This window comes from Miscanthus floridulus, chromosome 1 (genome assembly GCF_019320115.1).
Source record: "Miscanthus floridulus cultivar M001 chromosome 1, ASM1932011v1, whole genome shotgun sequence".
In the NCBI taxonomy this organism is placed as follows: Eukaryota; Viridiplantae; Streptophyta; class Magnoliopsida; order Poales; family Poaceae; genus Miscanthus; species Miscanthus floridulus.
In genome coordinates this window covers 83,024,820-83,045,664 of record NC_089580.1, presented here as the reverse complement: position 1 = coordinate 83,045,664, position 20,845 = coordinate 83,024,820, and the positions used below count along the sequence as shown (strand labels likewise).

General features: G+C 42.6%; 2 protein-coding genes across 3 annotated transcripts; both read left to right on the top strand.

Moving 5' to 3' along the window:
• Window positions 1-4,967: 4,967 nt before the first annotated feature.
• On the top strand, window positions 4,968-15,307 carry LOC136536901 (soluble starch synthase 2-1, chloroplastic/amyloplastic-like). The gene is made up of 9 exons (XM_066529041.1): window positions 4,968-5,279; window positions 5,576-5,806; window positions 6,875-7,346; window positions 9,820-9,884; window positions 10,897-10,974; window positions 11,046-11,156; window positions 11,720-11,764; window positions 12,032-12,205; window positions 13,760-15,307. Exons 1-9 carry the CDS (start codon window positions 5,100-5,102, stop codon window positions 14,714-14,716), a joined length of 2,313 nt encoding a protein of 770 aa, XP_066385138.1. The 5' UTR covers window positions 4,968-5,099; the 3' UTR covers window positions 14,717-15,307.
• A 125-nt stretch (window positions 15,308-15,432) lies between these two features.
• LOC136536910 (uncharacterized) lies at window positions 15,433-16,806 on the top strand. Of its 2 annotated transcripts, none has more exons than XM_066529051.1 (3): window positions 15,433-15,571; window positions 15,729-15,853; window positions 15,946-16,806. In XM_066529051.1, the coding sequence occupies exons 2-3, from the start codon at window positions 15,754-15,756 to the stop codon at window positions 16,563-16,565; spliced, it is 720 nt and encodes a 239-aa protein (XP_066385148.1). In that variant the 5' UTR covers window positions 15,433-15,571; window positions 15,729-15,753; the 3' UTR covers window positions 16,566-16,806. The 2 variants fall into 2 exon arrangements, with proteins under 2 accessions (XP_066385148.1, XP_066385144.1); XM_066529047.1 differs by having other exon boundaries at window positions 15,434-15,571; window positions 15,670-15,853.
• Window positions 16,807-20,845: the final 4,039 nt, after the last annotated feature.

The following is a 20,845-nucleotide window of genomic DNA, read 5'->3' as shown; positions in this document are numbered from 1 at the left end:
GACTGAGAGAATCATCATGCTCGCTTTATAAGAGGTAAATGTGTAGATTACCACGATGTGAATGAACATCTTGATTCTTCCATATGTTGCAACACATCATGGTTCCGCGAAGTAAACTATCTATCGTGCTGTTTGGTTCAAATGTGGGAGTAGCAACGGGAATGTAACCTGCTGCCGGTGCTAGCTATTATGGTGCAACTAAAAGTGTCTTTCGTTTGGTTGGTTTGGGCAAGTAAAAGTTGCGTGTGGGGGTGGTCCGACGGTCAGCGGGACGTGTTACGTCAAAAGGGGAGCAACATTGGCGTGTTATGGGTCGTAGCCAATTATATTGTAATAATAATAATGCATCCTAAGCACAGTAACACAGTACACATCACCATATGGACTAGAGATGAGTTTAGCCAATTACATTGTAATAACGGATCCTAAACACAATATCACAGTACATATCGTCATATACACTAGAGATGAGTTTAGTTTGTACCCTTGAGTGCAACCCGAGTTGGAGGCAGGAGAAATGCTCGCCTAAGCCCCTTGTGCGTGCAAGGAGCTCAGGTCAGAGAGCAGCTTAAGCTGCTCACAGGGGGTGAACCTGGACAGGTTCCCGCATGAGTAAATCGGTAACTTCATGTTTGGCCTGCACCCATGGCCAAGGCCACGGGCCGAGCACGGGCATGGGCTCAGCATGGCGGTGTGCGCATGTGGTCTCCCAACTCTCCCTCCAACAAGCTTCCTATTTAAGTTGAGCACTTTCTTAATGAGTGTATCATGTGCTATTAATCTCACTCTCACTTAGCACTTATTGTGGGCCTTTGAAATTTCTTTGATTAATTGCTAGACTAACCCTGGGCCAAGCCCAATAAATGCAACAGGATTACCGAGTAGTTTAATCAAACAGCTAGCAACACTATTTGTTCACGCCGTGGACTTATTGCAGGCTGGAAAGGCCTAACCAAACAGCAGCATAAGAGAAACAAATAAAACTGAGTATGGCCTCCCCCGAAGTTCTTCTCAACGATGGTTCTCCTGTGCTGTTGGCAAATTTGGAACCATAGACACGATGTCATCTTTCGCCACCTCCAACCTTGCCTGCGGCGCCTATTGGCTGCTTGCAAGGAATCCTGCCATTTATGGAGCTGCCGGCTAAAAGCTGAAGATCTATGGATAGTCGATAAATGGTGTGAAATGTTTGTAATGAACTAATCTCTCCCCCTCACCTAAATGTAATCTCAATGACACTGGGTCTTCAGACCCTATAGGTGCCCCGGCACCCTCCATCCACCGGCTTACCAGCATCAATGGAAAACTCATTCAGGTGGAGCTCTCACCCCTCCGGTGATATCTTAAAAAATTGAGTATTTATTTTGGGGCTAGTGGTAGAAAACTATAGAAATAAATAAAACTGAGTAAATTTATTTTAGAGGTACTGGTAGAGAACTTAACGCATGTTTAAAGGACTACTGGTACAGGGCTTGAAACATGTTTTTAGGAGTATTGATAGAGGACTTAAAAGCATGTTTGTAAAGAGCTCCTTAAGGGCAGCTCCAACAATTGACTCTTAAGCTAATTCTAAGTATTTTTTATATATTTTAATAGAAGAGAGAGAAAAGCTAACTCTTGATCAAGAGTTAAGTTCTTGTATGCATTTCAAGATTACGTGAGAGTATCATGTGGGTCTATCCATGTAAAAGCTAGCTATATGCTAAAAGTTAGTACTATTGAAGAAGTTGACTTAGAGCTAGTACTAACTATTGCGGGTGCCCTAATATTAAAGCAAGGGGAACATTTTCTTCATCTTTTAGTGCTTACAACCGTCTGATGAGGATGGACTCAGGACTCAGTCTCTTTCGTGTCAACATAAGTTAGAGTAGCATATCCAAGTACATTATGAAGTCTGCTCCGGATATGAATTGGAATACGAAGTGTTCTGGATACATATGACATGACACAACATTGATAAATCTCTAAACCTCCCATGCCGATACGAGTTAGAGCAGAATGAGTTCAAGCATAATGTAGAGTTTGATTCCCAGATCAATTAGAACGCATGGCATGATTGCTAGATAAATCTTCAAGCCACAAATCTTCTTGGCAACAAGTTGAACGTCCAATTGCAGAGTGTAATAAAGTAACCATGGACATATTTTCTCTTTAGGCTAAAAGCCCGAGACTTAACTAAATGCAACCCAGGCAGGTTCTAAGCAAAGATCCAAGCTTACAGGCGAAGGGTTGCATCAAACAAGCCTAGCACAAAGAGCGCACGCAATTTTTATCGCGAAGGATTGAGGGGCCATGGGGCTGGCTCAAATATGGGTTGCGGAAGGGATTATTTTTATAAAGACCCTTACATAGGTGCCTTATATCTGATATATATATCAAGGAAAACACATGCTAGTACAAAAAATAGATAACATGATAAATAACTTAAAAATTAGAGTACATCAAACAACATTTCAACGTCTTCTTCTTTTGAGCGTCCACTGTCTAACCAAGCTTAAAAATAGCACCGAAGACAACAAAGAAAAGAGACACCTGTAAACACCATCAACAAGCAAGGCTTTAATGACAGCAAAAGACACTCGTTATTGACAACGAGATTTAGTACCCACTGAAAGAACATTGGCTAGAAACCCTCCAAGAAACGTAGACTTACGATCCTTCAGCATTACAATAGAGTATTAGAGATGCTAGACCTTGCTATAGAACAAACTAAAAGAAGTCGAAATCATTGCATTGAAAACCAACCAATTCCTTTCCCTAATGAATACACCAACTGCCAAAATCTGAAGAGAACCAACATATCTGACAAACAAAACTCTCACCGGCCATTCGCCGACGCTAGATCTAACACCATCGAGGTAGGAAGAGACTAGAGAGACCTTATCTCAATACACCATCGTCACCACCACCTCGTTGATGAAGCCAAAAACAAAACCCTAAAGATCTGTAAATTACAAAGAGGTCGGATCCCTACTCCTCTAGCCACCGACAGGTCTCCGGTTGGGAGAAAGGAGAGAACCTAGGCAGTGACGCAGAAGAGGGCGGCGATAATGGTTATTTTGGAGGAGGCGGCATGCATAAGTGCTGACAGTTGTTAACATTCATCATAAACCGTCAATATATCCTGTATATATGCTTAATTTCCATCACCAACATAGGTATAGTGTTTTAACTAACAAGTCCCACAAGTTTTGGTGAAATTATGAATACAGGAGGATTTATCCAGAAAATGGATCAAGTGGGCCATACTATTTCAAAGATTTGATTTTATCCGTAATGAAACCGACTCCACTGGACTCTAATCCACCGTCCACAAATTATCGACAAAGATCAAAGGGATTGGAGTTCAGGGAGGGGTCGGGCGACCTCACCTATAGGTCGGCTAACCCCCTAGTCCCACCAATCGGCCTCTTATGAATCGGGGATCCTCCACCGATTTCAAACATCAATCTCCACCATTGTATTCAAGTCGGTTTAGAATGGAGAGTCGAGATGGGGCATGGATTCATGAGCCTATAGAATGCTGGGTGCCCTGTAAAAGGACCCCAGACCCCTCTTAGAAGGGACCGCAATTGAAGAGAAGAATAATAGTCCTCTATACTAGGCTATGTTCTTTATACATAGAAAATAGAGAAATAGAGAGCGAGGGAAGAGTTTGGAGAAAGTATCGGTTTTGTCAGTGCTCTCTCTTTGACTTGTACCTTGGCGGATTCAGGTTTTGCTCAAGCCTATGTCTGAGACATCTCTGATAATTGATTTCTAATCCAAAGTAAGTATTGTGTTCTTTGTATTCATTTGGATCACAACTCGTCAGAGTGCTTTAATCCTTGTTAAGCTCTAGGGTTAAAGTAGTAATCATTAGTATAGGAGTGGTGCTTAGACTTTCGGCTACTCGTGGATGCACTCTACATTCTAGAACGTATAGTAGATCGTGGGAGTGACAGTCTCATTGATACTCTGTAGTCCACCTCCCGTCTATAGACCTAATAGGACTTGAGTTGCGACGGAAGAAGTTATATTTTTCTACTGTGCTTTTCCTACGTCCCCAGGTGAACACAAAAATACAACTCTTCCTTAGGTCAGAAGTTAAGAACCTTAGAAGTTCTTTCTACACTCATGTTTATCTTTAATCTTGTTGCTATCTCTGGTTAAATTAGTCCGTCGTTAATCTCACACGTTTCCGTGTGGATACGATACTCGATAATACTCTCGAAAAGCTAGTTTGATATCCGTGCACTTACAGATTTTTCTACGTGCACCACAAGTGTCAACAATAAGCCGCTTCAAAAATTAGAAGGAATGCTTTTGGACAAACCTAAAAATACGTTATTTATTTTAGAGGGATATTATTTTCCCCAAAGCCCTAAAACAGGTTTTGGGCTTTTGGTTTATGTTCTTGGAGTTGCTCTATGAACACACACACACACACACACACACACACATATATATATATATATATATATATATATATATATATATATATATATATATATATATATATATATATATATATATATATATAATTGTGATGTCATCTAATTCTACTTGTGCTACACACACAATTGTGTTATAAGCATCAACTATGTATGGCATGCGAAATGAAAATGAAATAAATCCAGCCTTCTTCACAATCCAAACAAATAACCTCCAAAGAAAACTCTGAATGCTTGTTGGTGTTCTACTACTAGGAGAGAAAAAAATTCCTGGCCAGGATTCAAAGGGAGAGTGGCGAGAAAGAGCGGAAAAGGATGCACACGCAGGCCACACGTTCTTCACGGCCTCCCCTCGTGGCCAGCAACGTCGCACAGCTTGCACGGCGGAACTGAAGAAAACGACGCTCCAGAAAAGGCAATAAAACGCAACAGAAACTAGCAACGGCACGAGCTGGCTCGCACCGAGGCCGCCTCCGGGGGGAGAGAGAGAGGCGTAAAAGAGCACATTCTTCTCCGCGTCCCCTTCCCACCTCACCTCCGGATCAGTACTCCAGTAGCGAGGTAGCCTGCACCACGCGCCAGGTGACGAGTACTAGCACCGCTCCGGCTCCACTGGTGGAAGTGGAACGGAGGCCACTCCCGCCCCCCACCTTGCTGCACGCTCCAATGGCGGCTTCCGCCTTCCTCGTCGTCGCCCCGGTGCACGCGCCGCCGCTGGTGCGCCCCCGCGTCGTCCTTCTTCCCCCCACCTGCGGCTGCCGCCGCTGCTCCGCTCCACGCGGGGGACTCACCCTGCGCCCACAGGCTTGCGCTTCACGCCGCCGCTGCAACCCGGCGATCCGCCCGGTGAGCCTGCTTCTCTCTCTCTTCCGCTTGAAATGCGCGTCTGTTTTAGTGATCTGGCAGCTGAAATTATCGGCGGAGGCGCTCTCCACCGGTGCCCCGCCGCACCGCGACCTAAGTCAGTGTTCTGAACATGAGTCCTTCAACAGTGAAGCCTGGGCCAATCCGTTGGCTCTGTCCAGGTCATAAATCGGTGGCACATGGCGGAATTTGGGTTAACTCTTGGGGGTGCATGTCTTGATGTCTAGTGTTTTGCTGTGCGCGTGCTGACTGGTGTTGCTCTCTCCGTGTGTTCCTAGGTGAGGTTCTGTGCGGAAGTTGGTTCGGGGTGGCCCGTGGTGCTCACTCACTCAATCAAAAGGGGGTTTCACAAGGGTATAAGTGTCGCAAGGGTGGATGGTAATGCTGCTGGTCAAGTCAGTGTCGACGACGGCGACGACGATTTAGACCATATCACCAGCGAGACCGTTCGAGCTGCCATAAGGAAAAGCAAGGAGGTGCTGGCAAGGCACAAGGTCATAATGGAGCAGGTACTATTTTACATGCTTTTGTGATGGAATCAAATATTATTGTCAATAATTAATCCATACCATTTTAAATTGTATGTACTGTTTGAACTGTGCGTCTTTGATATATTGTGTGACAGTCCATGAAACTAGAAAATTATTATCTGTATTCCAGCAATCGAGTCCGATGCTGTTGTACATTACATAGCCTATGTCTTCCATATGTAGATGAAGTTTACATACATGCACCTGCTCAAATTGTTTGAAGAGTCAAACTTTGTTAAAATATGGTTTTACAGAAGAATGTTGGACTCAAAATTGATTCTGGCTTCTGTTTTCCCTGTAGTCACTTTTTTTTTTAATTTTACTGTTTCACACATGAGGTGTGTTTATGCCAAACATGGGTTGTGGATAGTCTGGATGGGTTACATTTCTGTGGAAGACGCTGACAGTATCAGGAATCGGGCCTGGATGGGTTATATTTTTGTGGAAGAAGGTGACAGTTTTAGGAATGGAACCTCTATTTACCACTGATGCAATTTCATCGTTTTACAACCTTCCCATATAAGCAAATGATTACTGCTAATGCATAGAATAGAATATACTGAGGAATGTGTCCCTTTAATATATTCCTGTCGGAAAGGGCGTACCCAGTGCAGAGAGCTTCCGCTCTGTGCGGGGTCTGGGGAAGGGTGTCAGTGGCAAGCCTTACCCTCGTCTGTGCAATGCGATGAGACCGCGACTCGAACCCGGGACCTTCCGGTCACAGGCGGTAAGACTCTACCGCTTGCACCAGGCCCACCCTTCTTAATATATTCCTGTTGGAATCTAAGATTTTTCATAATACAGATTGGGAATGCGCGGATAATTTAAGAATGCCACCACACTGCTGTTCTTTTCCCATTTTGGCCTATTTTTCAGTACCTGCTCTGCTTTGGAACTAGTGTTTAAAGATAGATTTGCTGGAATTATTTGCAGTTCACCTTACTATGCATCCAATTTACTAGCTACTTACTTGTATGGAGGTGTAGTATATGCATCTGTTGTATTGTTTTGATGTTTCAAATGATGATATGTGGGTAACTTATTCAGATAGCAGAAAAGAAGCACCTCGCAGCTATGCTTGACAGTTCCATTCATAATGAGCAAGAGCCACTCAGTGGTCAGAGTGATGGTTCCTTAGCAAACCTGAATGCAATTGCAGAGAGCACAGAGATTGGCTATGGCCATCAGACATACCATGATAGTTCTTCACAGCAATCTGAATTTGACACCACTTACGGAGAATCCATCTACAATCAGAATGAATACTATGAAAGTTTAAAAGATGATGGCAATGATTTCAGTGAGAATTATCAGCATAACAGTTTTCCTAGAGCTGCTCGTAGTGTATATGAACTAGAAGCAGATAATGGTATGAAACAAGATTATGTGGTACTACTAAGTCAAGTAAGCGAACATGAGCAGTCAGTTAATGAGGGAACAAATGACAATGCATCTGGTGGAGTTGATGTTATGAATGTCATATTGGTAGCCGCAGAGTGTGCTCCTTGGTCCAAAACAGGCAAGAACTGAATGATATAATTGCATTTCTTATGTGCTTTGTTTTTCTTGTAAGGGTGTGGTTGAAAGCATGAACATTATTTTTCCGATTTGTATGCTGGTGCTGTCACTTTACCACATTCTTGGAAAAGAATAGCTGTGTGTGTGTGTAGACTGTGGGGTGGAATTGGGTTGTGATTCTGTGATTTGGGACTGTAGTGATAGCTAAGAAAAGGAAGTACAAGCTCACAATCTGAAACTTTTTCAAAGGGATGATTAGGTCAATAGGATTACAATCAGTCCAAAAAGAAAAATATATAGCATGGCAAAGAACCTCAACGGCCAAATAACTCCAGAAAGGATGGCAATTTTGGAAAATAGCAATCCCTGGAATATCCCGTTGGACATTTTATCATAATGCCACAAATGCTCTACTTCTCTAACTTAGATTAGGCTCACAGGGCAGAGGAATCCATCTGTTCTCTTGTATGGAACTTTAAGTCATTATAATGGTGAAAAACCGCCATTTTTTTCTTAATGAAATGGCACGCAGCTCTCCTGCATTGTTCGAGGAAAAAATGCCATTTGACCAAGGAGTGTAATTTCCAAATTTACATGTGTTTGAGATTTTATTAGGTAGTCAAGTGTAAAATTGATGTTATTTCTCTAAATACGACAGAACAGGTGCTATTAGGCTCATTTCCCAATTTTAAAACCCAACCCTGTAACTCACTAGTCATGTCCACTCTGTAGTGGCTGCTCTAAAGTCTACATGCAATTGTGCTGCAACGCTTGAGATCAGTTTCAGCGAATCGTGAAAAGTATCTAGATGAAACTAGGCTACCTTTTGCTCTTTTCTGCTATTTTTTCTCCATAGGTTTTACTTCATGTTTCGCTTATTGTGCTTGCTTGAAGAAGAGCACACATGCTAAAGTTTACACGTTTGATCTTTTGGCTACTTAATAAAATGTGATGCCTATATGACCAACAATTCAATACAAAGGCATTTATTTTTCATATGAGTATGTGTTGCATGCTGAATTATTTATCCGCAACTTGAGGCATGCACGCCAACTTCTCAAAGTTGTCCCTACCATGTATGATTTTAAAACTTTTTGTACATATTATCGATTTCATATCCATTTTGGCAATACATGCAGTGTGAATTTCACGACTTTGCAAGCTATTTATGGTAGAAGCCTGTGTTTTTTTCCTCGAATACGCAGGAGAGCTGCGTACCTTTGTATTGAGAGAGGGAAACCAGCCCCTTACAAAGATCACCACCTCACTCCACCGTGTGGGGAGAGAAATATATGTTAAGTGGAAGCCTGTTAAAGTTTAATTTTTATGATTTTAGAAAGAGGTTTGCTACCCTCTCTGTCGTTTGGGATAAGTTGTTTTGTAAGTTCCGAATTTCAGTGTACACCTTTCACCTTTGTTTTTATGGAACATATGCTGGTAAAACAAATAAAGATATGCGTAATAAAAAGTATATTAAATCTAATAGCATTACTTTATGTTGTCAGCCTACATTTTATATAAATTAGAGGTTAAAATTTCAAAATTGTGCCTGCATGGATCCCATGCATCCTATATTTAGGGCCTGTTGGGCTCCCGCCGCGAGTGTTGCGGACGAATCGTCCGCCAGACATTTGGCAAGCTGTGGCGTCAAAAATGAACTAGCTGCTGCGGTGGCCGCCAAACCTTTGGCGAACTGCAGTGCGAGTGTTTGGCCGACGCGACGTATCACTTGCGGCGCGACGAGCTGCGGCGCACTGTGGACGTGAGCCAAACAGGCCCTTAGTGGTGGAGGAAGCACAACTTTATAGAAAACCATTACAACCCGTACTGTTGCCTAATTCTTGATTATGCTGCATCCTGGCCATAACTCAGTCATGTACTTCTCTGAGTGATGCAAAATTCAGAAGTGAATCGCAAGTTAAATGGTTTACATCTTTGCCTTTTCATGATTGAATGTTGTGTTCGATGTTTGAAAGATGACTGAACTTTTCATATTCCACTTAAAAATTTGGGTGATCTTTTCAGTTTTAGAAAGGTGGGATTGCTTGTCAGGGGGTTGTTAACCTATGTTCTGACTTGTGGGGTCAAAGAGACAACTGGACAGACTGATATTTTTCTTTTTCTCTAACAGGCAGATTGATATTTTTTATTTGGCTACTTAATATGCTTGGAACTAAAGGCTTTGCTGTTGATGTGCCTGCCTACATTTAGTGACATCATTTCATCCCTTATTTTTAAAAATAAAGATGTACATGTAAATAACCTTTTCTTTGGGCAAAAAGGGTGTGGTTTTAGTGACCCCCTAATGCACATATGAGTTCGCCACTGATTTTAGTGATATATCCGCTAAATTATTATAGATATCGAGAGTTGTTAATTTTATCATGCACATATACATATATGCTCCGCATATACTGATCATTTTAACCCCTTGTTCACTTTGTTTGCAATAACCTCGTACCAATTTCCTGCAGGTGGGCTTGGGGATGTTGCTGGAGCTTTGCCTAAGGCTTTGGCCAGGAGAGGTCATCGTGTCATGGTGTGCCTTTTATGAGCTATTGTATCTGAAAGACATTTAACTAAGCTCCTACTAGTTGGAAGTGGTGCAAGTTAACATGGAAGATAAACAGGATGGCTGTAAAGTCCGTAAAATCACTTATTCATCCAGTAGATGGTTGCAAAATCTTTAGTTTTTTTTCGAAAATGCAGGAGACCTGCGTTTCTTTATATTAAGAAGAAAAAAAGGACAAGAACCCTTACACACACCAACACAAAATCAGTTCAGCTCACATTGTTACAGAGAGCACCAATCCTAAGCCTTCTACTGTTCCCCATCCGGCACAAGGGAAAATCGTTTTTAGTTCAACTAAAGAGGATTGACAATTGAGTTTGTAGGTACCTGACATTGTGGCCACTATAAGACCATATTGAATGGACAACCATAATTAACTAGCTGTGCCAGTCATGTGCTTTATTTCCTCCTTATACAAAGTGGATTTTCACAAAAAACTAAGATCTATTCATGATATGTTCAGCAGAACTCATGTGTTTGGGCCAAAATATTTCAGCTATAATAGAAGCATTTTTCTGCAGCTCAAATTGCCTAAATTCTAAGCAGTGCACCTGGATATTCTGGCTTTCAGTTTTAGGGCTAGATTGCGCTGTTGTGCTCTGCTACCTTCACTGTGCAATCTAGTTAATTGTGGGAGTCTACTAATTCTATTAACCTTTTGCTTTATGGTCCCAGTAAAAAAACATACCTTCATATAATTGTTATGTCAAACATTAAAAAGTACGCTCTTGAAAAGCCACAATACCATTAGGCACAGTATTTTTTTTCTAAAAAATAGTATCTGTATTGTTAATTTTGGTTAGTGCCTGGTATGGGAATAACTCATGCAGTACATTCCAAAGCAAACCCGCGTTCTTATTTGAGAGAACATAGGCTATGTTTCTGAGTTTTTTGGTCAGACAGCACAAATTAAATTTTCAATAGCCACATTTGGAGAAGCATTTAAATATAAATACATAATCACTTTTTTTTTTGTTAGGTAGTAGCTCCAAAATATGGTGACTATGAGGAATCACAAGAGATAGGAGAGCCAAGGAGTTACCAAGTTGCAGGGCAGGTATTTTCCTCCGCTATCATATTATTAGCTTAACATATTGAATATAGCTTGAAAATGTTCTGTTTGGACAGGATATGGAAGTAAAGTATTACCATGCATACATAGATGGTGTGGATTTTGTTTTCATTGACAATCCTGTCTTCCACTATGTTCAGAGTGAAATTTATGGTGGGAACCGAACTGTGAGTATACCACTTCATTTGCTGATACTTTTTTCTCGAACCACACGGGAGAGCTGCATGTCATTTCATTAAGAAGAGAGAAAAAAGCACAAAGGAGAGGCAAGTGCCTGCTCCTAGTACAAGGGAGAGGCTGGAGCCTGCTCCCAAACACACCTAACACACACCAGGCTATAAAAACATTTGCTTTACTAAAAGATGATATGAGATCTATATCCAAATTACTCCCTCCATTCCAAATAATGAGAGTTTTTGGCTTTTTCTAGATACATTGATTTTTCTATGCATTTAGACATAATGTATATCTAAGTGCATAGTAAAAGTTATGTATCTAGAAACTTAAAACGTCTTATAATTTGGAATGGAGAGAGTATAAGACATTTTGGCTTTTCTAGATACATAGCTTTTGCTATGCACCTAGATATACACTATGTCTAGATACATAGTAAAAGTAATGTATCTAGGAAAGCCAAAACATCTTATAATTTGGAATGGAGTACCTGTCAGATTCTTGCTTTTTTGGGTTGTTTATTGTTGACACTAAGAATATTAACCTTTATCTGCAGGACATCTGGAAACGAATGGTTTTGTTGTGCAAAGCAGCTGTAGAGGTAACCTTTCTTGGCTGTAACATCTATAGTTCCATTGACATCTAAGATGTCTATTTACACAATTAACACTCCTTCAGATACATCCAGTTTTTTATGTATAAGACACGATATCTTTATGACTTTATCATTTGGTCTGTTTGAGTGCCCTTTCTAGGGGTACATTTTTTTTCCCAGTTGAAGTATTGCCTACATACGTGGCCTTTGTTTAACCTTGTTATTTCTCTTTCATTGTCTTATTCAATATGCTTATAGAAAACATCATTTTAGGTTCAATGGTATGTTCCATGTGGTGGCTTCTCGTACGGTGATGGAAATCTTGTGTTTATTGCAAATGATTGGCATACTGCACTTCTACCTGTTTATTTAAAGGCATACTATCGTGACAATGGTTTTATGCCATATGCCCGTTCTGTTCTTGTGATACACAACATAGCACATCAGGTAAGATCTTTTTTTTTGTTATTGTTACCTTCTATATCCTGTGTATATAATCTGCCTGAATTATTAGTTTATTACTCTTTCATACTACATGGATCTCACCTGTTTCACCTATTTACTTCTGTTGTCCTCTTCATTGGTGCATCTTGTTGGGTTTATAGGTAGTCTACCCCCAACTTGTTTAAGACGACTTTGCTATTGCTGTAGTTAGTAGAAAATTATGTGATCTACTCTAGTATGGCAGTTAGGCCGGTGGGCACAGGTCATAGTGGCCCATGGTTGTACCTGCCAGGCAATTTTAGCCCAGGCGCATGTCTAGCATGTGTATGGCAACCTTTGCCCATGCCTCTTGTGAGCATACAAAGAGAAATCCAAAGAGATTGAGAAAATAAGTACCTGGGAAATCATTCTGGACCGACAAACATGGTGAATCATGTAGCATAACCCCTACCTACTGCCGTTCCTTGTGATGAACTGACGATGCCTTGACACGTTTGAGGTTGGTCTCTCAAATTGGAAAGAAGTCTATAATATGGAATGCATCTTTGACTGAGCCTTTGCTGATCAAAAGGCCTCAAAATGCTTCTTTGATTTGGGCTTGGAACCCAGAAGGTACCATTAAGTGGCTGGAAGGCAGCAGGTAGGGCTGTAGAGGCAACCAATGAAGGTGCTAAGCTGGTGTGTCCAGGAGGATCTCCTTTACCTGAATGTGTGTCAGTGTGTGTAATGAGGCTGAGAGAAAAGTGAGAAACAGTGCCTGAGCGCTGAGTTTTCTTTCCCCTAGATTCTAGAGCTAGGATTTGTGCATAATTGTGTGGGTCCACATGCCAAGGTAATGTCTCTCTCTCTCTCTCTCTCTGGGGTAGGGGGGTGTTCCCAGGACATAGGTCTTTGTGTTCATGAATGTGCCTGCAGTAAAAAGAAAAGTCAAGAATACGCACCTCCTGTATTTACCCACAACCAATCGGGTAAATGAGCAAAACTGAGTACCCTAGATTTGATTCTACAAAATGAATCTAGTAAAGTAAACAATCACATGGTGAGTGTTTAAAGTAACATACCTCTAGGTATCATGAAAATTTTAAGTGGCCTTTTAGACAGGGAGCCGGGTGATCATTAGAGCCTTTGGATGCATCATAACTCACGCAAGATCATGGCAGAGTTTTGTATGCAAACAATGGGCATGAAGATTAACATGGTCTCAGATAGGAAAGCCAGAAATTATGTAGTGCCTTTACTGTCTTGCATATTTGTTGCACTAGAAAATAATGGGTATGCCAGAATGCTTGTACATAATATGGTTCATGTTTATTGTCTTTAAAGATATATGTACAGATAACAGCTTCTATTTTGCTGCCCTCTTTATAACTATACCCTCTGTAAGTGCTGTACTGGTTGCTATACTCTAGAACCTGTTTGCATTGGCAATTTAGCATTGATGCTATTACTTTATAAATATTTTATCTATTAAAACTACTTCGTTTATATTATCCATGAAGATAAATTCACTCAGTTTTCTATCCATTCAGATAAGTTAATTTCAATTTCTCTTTCCAGGGTCGTGGCCCGATAGATGATTTCAGTTACCTGGATTTACCAGGTCATTACATGGATCAGTTCAAACTTTATGATCCATTTGGAGGTGATCATCTAAACATTTTTGCAGCTGGTATTAGAGCTGCTGACCGTTTGCTTACCGTTAGTCATGGTTATGCATGGGAGCTAAAAACACCTGATGGTGGTTGGGGCCTTCATAGTATCATTAATGAAAATGATTGGAAATTCCAGGGTATTGTAAATGGTATTGATAATACGGATTGGAATCCTAGGCATGATGTCCATCTACAATCTGATGGGTACGCCAACTATTCTCTAGAAACCGTTCAGACTGGTAAAGCACAGTGCAAGGAAGCACTACAGAAAGAGCTCGGCCTCCCAGTTCGTGGTGATGTTCCAGTCATTGCTTTTATTGGACGGTTGGACCATCAAAAAGGTGTAGACCTGATAGCAGAGGCAATGCCATGGATTGCTGGTCAGGATGTACAATTAATTATGTTGGGTACTGGAAGACAAGATCTTGAAGATACATTGAGGAGGCTCGAGAGCCAGCATTATGACAAGGTTAGGGGCTGGGTTGGGTTTTCTGTCCGGTTGGCTCATCGGATGACAGCAGGGGCTGATATACTATTGATGCCGTCAAGGTTTGAGCCATGCGGGCTGAACCAGCTATATGCCATGATGTATGGGACTGTCCCTGTAGTTCATGCGGTTGGAGGTCTCCGCGACACAGTCGAACATTATAATCCCTATGAGGAGGTTGGAGTTGGATGGACTTTTGAGAAAGCAGAGGCAAACAGAATGATCGATGCCCTAGGGCACTGCTTGAACACATACAGAAATTACCGGAGCAGTTGGGAAGGTATCCAACGTAGAGGGATGATGCAGGATCTAAGCTGGGATAATGCTGCTAAACTCTATGAGGAAGTTCTTCTTGCCGCCAAATATCAGTGGTGACTGCTGAACTGTCCAAGGAACTGTTGATATTTGTCATTCACAGACCTGAGGGCTTTCTGTCGCATAGAAGTCGCCCACTGTTTCAATGCTTTTGGTGCTTCACACAGCTGCTGCATGCCTTATCCTGAATTCCTGGATTTTGCAGGATGGTGAGTCGCACAGCCAAATTTTTTGTTTCCAGATCCTAATAATGGCATCAAGTGTGAATTCAGGGTCTACCTCCTGGACAAACAGTGGATGGGGCCTTTCCTGGGAAGAGGTTAATGTTAGAGGAAAGATTCAGGGGAAGCGTCGTGCATTTTTTGAAGTGGCTACGAATTCATTTGTTCTACAGGAAGAGCTAAGTTAGACGCTTTGGTACAGACGCTTTGGTACAGGAGGGTTTCTTGAGTAGTTTTGTTGTATCTCTAAATTAGGATACTTGTTAAGTTCTTCATTTTTTCGTGCATAACCTGTAGATGATTTAGTGTTGCAGTCTTCCTAAAGGAACGGACTCAACTGTCAAATCATACTCCAGGCACCATAGCCCAAACAGGCCCACCGGTGCCAAGATGCTGATCTTAAAACTTTGGGGTTCCATACTTCCATGTAGCTTTGAGTGTCTTGGAGACCGACCTCATGAGGCCACTGTGCTTGAGCGTCCGTGGACGGTGGCTGGCCGGGGACACGCAGACGCGATCCTGGGGAAGAAGACGTGGTCCAGGGCGAGGGACAAGGTATCGCGCCATTCCTTTCCCCCATCGGAGTTGCCCCCAAAACTCCACCTGCAAAATTACCCCTCCGTCAAGCGATTCCTACTCCACGGACCTGCACTTCTGCTCACGATGACCATCGGCCCCCATGCGTGCAAAAGGAGTACGTGTGTGTTTATATATTCATCTGACCATCAACGCAATCTTCCATGTCCTCATCAACTCAATAAAACTACTGTCCCGTGCATACTCCTCTCCCAGACTTTCCTTGGATTTTTTTTTAATTCCCGTTCGTCCACCATCTCTGAATCGGGAGGCAGAAGAGAAGCCAGAAGCGGGTGATCCATGGCTTCCAGCGAGCGCGTGTACGAGGACTTCGTGCCTCCGCACCAAATGGAACGCGAGCCGGCAACCCACACCCTCACCGTCAACCTCTCCGCCCAAGGCAAGCAATGCGTATACCCTTCTTCTTGGCTTCTTGCTTCATTTTCCTCGTGCAAGTAACATTAATTAGCTGGGCGGCACAATGGCTGGCAGGGTACAAGAAGGAGCACATCAGGGTGCAGATGGTGCACAGCCACCGGCGCCTGATCGTGCGTGGGGAGCGCCCCGTCGACGGCAACCGCTGGAGCCGCTTCCGCCTCGAGCTCCGCGTCCCCGACGGGTGCGACGCCAAGGCCATCCACGCCAAGTTCGACAGCGGCGTCGTCCGCGTCACCATGCCTGGCGTCCTGCCGGAGCCCGTCCCGGTCATCGACTCCGTCACCGGCGGCACCGGCAAGCAGGAGCCGCCGTTGCCGTCCCCGCCGCCGAAGCAGCATGCTAGTACGGCCGCCGTGGCCGGCGACGTGCAAGACGGTGGTGGTGATCGTGATCGTGCCGCGCGACGAGGACAAGAGGACGACAAGCACGAGACGCCGCGGAAGCAGGAAGCAAGGCAGCGCGTGCTGAGCTCGTCGGTGAAAGACGCCGCCGGCGGCAGTAGCGGTAGCGGCGACGACACCGGTGGGGTAGGGGAGGTGACGGCCGCTTCTCCGTCGGCACGCCAAGGCTACGGCTTCCTCCATAACCGGAAGAAGATGGCCACCACTGTGCTCGGCGTGGTGCTCGTCCTCATCAGCCTCGGCATCTATGTCAAGTACAGCCTCTGGCCATAAACCGTGCTGGCGTGTGGCGCGTGCATATGTATGGTACGGGATATGGTATGATTCCTGGCCATAGCGACGAATGCTGCGCGCGTATGTATCGAAGAATCTGCCCATCACATGGATGGCCGACTGAAGAAGGGATGCGTGTGGCTTTACTTTAATTTATTTCTCAAATATTGAGTGAAGAAAAGGATTTCTATGATGTTGCCTCTCGAATGAAAAAATGATGACACATACAGCTACTTGGTAATCATTTTATCCGGATAGCACTATTATTATATTTTAATTCGAATCCAAACACATATACAAATATTATTAGATATACAAAACGATATCTTAAATTCAGATTCGCATTCGGGTATGTACTTGATTTTAAAGATGACATATAGATTTGCTCATCTATAGTTTTATAGTACATACAAAATCATGTAAGAATTTAAAATATAATTTTATATACATATAGATAAAGATAGCTCCCAAAATAACATATATATATATATATATATATATATATATATATATATATTAATAAATATTTCGATAATGAAATATATATAAAAACAATAAGAGTAGAGATAAATATTTCAACACATATAAATATTTACCTATAAATAAGTTTAAATATATATAAGAAATTCATAATTATATAAATAAATTAAAGTGCTTAAAGTTAATATGATTAGTCATATCAAAGTTAATTAAACTTACCATATCATTAATTATAATATTAAAATTATCACAAATATAAATGTTTATAGTTTAAATATTACAAATTAAAATTAACCTTTATGATTAGCCATATAAATAACTTTTAAATAGTTTAGTCGAGTTCTGTTAAAATAATTATCATTTACATGGTTAATTAGTCATAAATATAAGTTTGACATGGTACTTTGTTCTTTATGGATATAGATAATGTCAAATATTTCACACTTTTTCAAATACAGATCTGAAGTTGGATAGTGAGGATCATTAAAAACAGATTCAAATACATCCATGTTAAAATTGAATACGAATACGGATATCCATATTAACGCTAAAACATATACGAATAATATCGGATCTTTCATATGTTTAGACAGCCGGATCCATGCCCTACGAATTTCACTTGGTGTTGCATGCTACGAGCTAGTATATTATAGTTGCATTGCCGTTTAACGGTAAATATTAAACTCCATAAAGCTCCTAGCATCCGCGCGACGAGAGCGCTCCAGCTACTGTACAGATACTGTTCATGAATCGGACGACTCCACGTGTCTCGTGCGTGTGTCCGCGTCCTTTTGCGCTCTCCCGGTTCATTCAATCTGTTCACGAATCAGACGCCTCCACGTGCCTCGTGCGTGTGTCCGCGTCCTTTTGCGCTCTCCCGGTTCATTCAATGCCGCCGCCTAGGGCCTCTGGAAAAAAAACAACGACCTCCTAGTGCCTCGACGCCTCCGCTTCATCCTCTTCCCCTCCCCCAGCCATCGCCTCGGGTGGGTGCACACTCCTTTTAACCGCGCAACTCCCCCAACCGCGCGCCCCCGTTCCTCCCTCGGCGTCGTCGCTCCCGAACCTCCCATCGCTGCCGCCGCGTCCTCGGAGTCTCCTCCACTATACGCCGCCTCCTAAACGCCTCCTCCCCTCCCAGCGTCGCCGCTCCGGCCTGCGCGACCGGCCCCTGGCGCGGTGGCGGCGGGCTCCAGGTGAAGGTGCGTCCTCTCCGTTGCTCCCCTCCGCTTTCCCTCGCCGATGCCGCGGCCTCGCCGTAAACACGGTTGCGGGGCGCCGCTATAGCGGCCAGACATGCGCAGGCGCGTTACGGTGGAGGTCCTCTGCCTCGATTCAGGCTCATGCTGACGGGGCCTTCAGAATCGATTTTGATGTTTTCTTTCTTTCTTTTTCCCCCTCACCTTCTTAGGTTCCCGTCTTCAGGCAACGGCACACCGACCTTGGATTTGGCTTCTGCACGTCTGGATGCTGCTGGGTTACCTTTGCTATGTCCAGCCTGTCAGCCAACGTCAGGTGTTCCTTCACCTTCCGCATCTACAGCTGCCAAGCCAGGAAGATAGACAGTAGCGGTCCCAGGATTTTTCTCAGATGTAAGCCTAACTAATTGCAATCCTTATTTTGTTCACTGTATTTTACTTATTCAGATTGCCATAGAATTCTAATTATTGGCCTAAGCCATGTCATCATATATTCTACCTATTGGCCTCAGCTAAATTCGTTTTTTTTTCCAAAATTTGACAGAGAGGAACAAATAAATATGGTACTAGCTGTAGTACCTGCTGGTACTAACTGTAGTACTTGCTGCTAATTTACCACAGAGACCGTTTTCCATCAAGGAGAGCATAACCGATGTGTGTTTTAGTCTTACTTTTTTCTCCGGTCAGAATTGCTTTGTGATATTGTGAGGTTGTGCTCTGCTCACTGTCTGATATGTACATCCAGCTTACGTTTCTTCAGGTTTGTTTTTTTCCCACTCTTATTTTCAGATGTTGTGAGATTGTGTTATGTTCGCTGTCTGCCTGCCACAATGCTGGTGTACAATGTGCGTTTCCACACTCATACACCTGCAAAAATCAAGTGAGTTAATAGCGCCGCCTGCCTTTCCGCTGTTACTATTTATAGGTAACTAACAAATTACACAATTTCTTTTTGCCCAAAGTAATCTTGAGCATATGGAATCTAACTAGGTTCGTTGTAAAATTAATTTTCTTCATGTGTTTCTCTATACGTAATAATTGGTATGCTTACCTACCATGTCCTCTCTGATTACACAATATCAGTCGAATTAATGTGTATAGATTTTATCTCACTTCTCCATCACACTTCCTGTGTTACCTCACACTATCTACGAATAATTCCATACCATGGTTGTTAACCTTGTGAGCTGAATCATGATAGTGTCCAGGTGTCTGTAGTTCGATAACAGTTAGTACAAGCTAAATCCAATGAGCCTTTAAGTAGTGTTTATTTTTCTTTATCAATAGTTTGGCATAACTATCTAGGTTAATTTTGTACTGCTGACCTTTACTAATTCTTAGCGACTCAGTATGTTAATATCAACTTTAGGTTGTTCCGCTTTTATTTCTACCTATTTCTTATGACCTCTTGCCCGATGTATGTTGTCCACTGACAGCAGCAAAAACACACCATAAGGCTTCGGTTATGGTTGTTGAATGGTTACTATATCCTTGCTCCTCTATTCATGGTTTCAGTTCCATTCTCTATCTATTTTTAACTAAAAAATGGTCTCCATAATGATTACATCAGAAATTATCTTTTACAGAGCACCTGTAGCTGCAGGGAATGTGCAACCAATCCTATTGGCATGTATTTCCATACGTTTTTCATTTTGCAATGCAGAAATTAGAGTTAGATAACAGCACTAGAGTATGACCAGCAGCATACCATTATGTCTGTCTTCTAACAAGCACCAGACCCATACTGTATTGTATTGTTAGCTTATTATTTCCAATCAATTGTTTCATCTGTAGGTGTGGATTGTATGACTAATTTGGGTATTGCACCTTATTGGTGCCTTGCCAGTTTTAAGAGAGAAGTTTCACTATATCCAAATTCCTTTAGGGCACGTTCGGTTTCCATGTATTGAAGGCCTGGAACAGATCCGGCCAGGAATACTATTGAATTTTATACAGCCATACTTCACCGGGATATGTTCCCGTCAGGAATGGCATCAACCGAACGGGCCCTTAGGATACTCATTTCGGGATAGCATTGTCTCTGTACGAGGGTATGCCAGATTATGACATCTATCTGTTATATGGTCTCTCTTATATCATCCCATTATTTCGAACGTTCAGAGTTGTCACGATTGCTCGGTAAAATTGTCATGATCATGGTGCACGAGCAATCTGTTTATGTTGCAATGATATTCATGGCAAAAGTCAACACGATAATAGACAACCCACGAACCCAGGCAAAGCTAATCATGGACAATGCGTTGCCCGGGTTCAGCCTGCTTGCTTAAAATGATTGCCGTCTAGCGTTTCACGTGCTTGCTTAGGTATGCAGAACTAAAAGCAATGCTTATGCGGGCGCAGCGCAGCGCGCCTGACGTCCTAGTTTTATTTATGGACGACGATATGCCGCGACCCGTCGCGCCAACAAGGGGAGCGCGCGACCCCTCCCCGAAATGACCCACTGACGCAAGCACCATGCGGTAGAGCCCACGCGCGCTCCTCACTTCCACATGCGTGATTCCAGATTTTGAGTGCATGCGCCCTCTAGCACCTGCTACCGCTGACGTCAGGCTGACACAAAAAAAAAAGCAAAACATTTTG

What these genes read in the sequence shown, in the direction of transcription:
- LOC136536901 (XM_066529041.1), top strand. Translation starts at nt 5,100, where the DNA reads ATGGCGGCTTCCGCCTTCCTCGTCGTCGCCCCGGTGCACGCGCCGCCG. An exon ending in GCAACCCGGCGATCCGCCCG is followed by an intron (nt 5,280 to 5,575) that starts GTGAGCCTGCTT and finishes GTGTGTTCCTAG; the next exon opens with GTGAGGTTCTGTGCGGAAGT. An exon ending in ACAAGGTCATAATGGAGCAG is followed by an intron (nt 5,807 to 6,874) that starts GTACTATTTTAC and finishes TAACTTATTCAG; the next exon opens with ATAGCAGAAAAGAAGCACCT.
- LOC136536910 (XM_066529051.1), top strand. Translation starts at nt 15,754, where the DNA reads ATGGCTTCCAGCGAGCGCGTGTACGAGGACTTCGTGCCTCCGCACCAA. An exon ending in CGTCAACCTCTCCGCCCAAG is followed by an intron (nt 15,854 to 15,945) that starts GCAAGCAATGCG and finishes AATGGCTGGCAG; the next exon opens with GGTACAAGAAGGAGCACATC.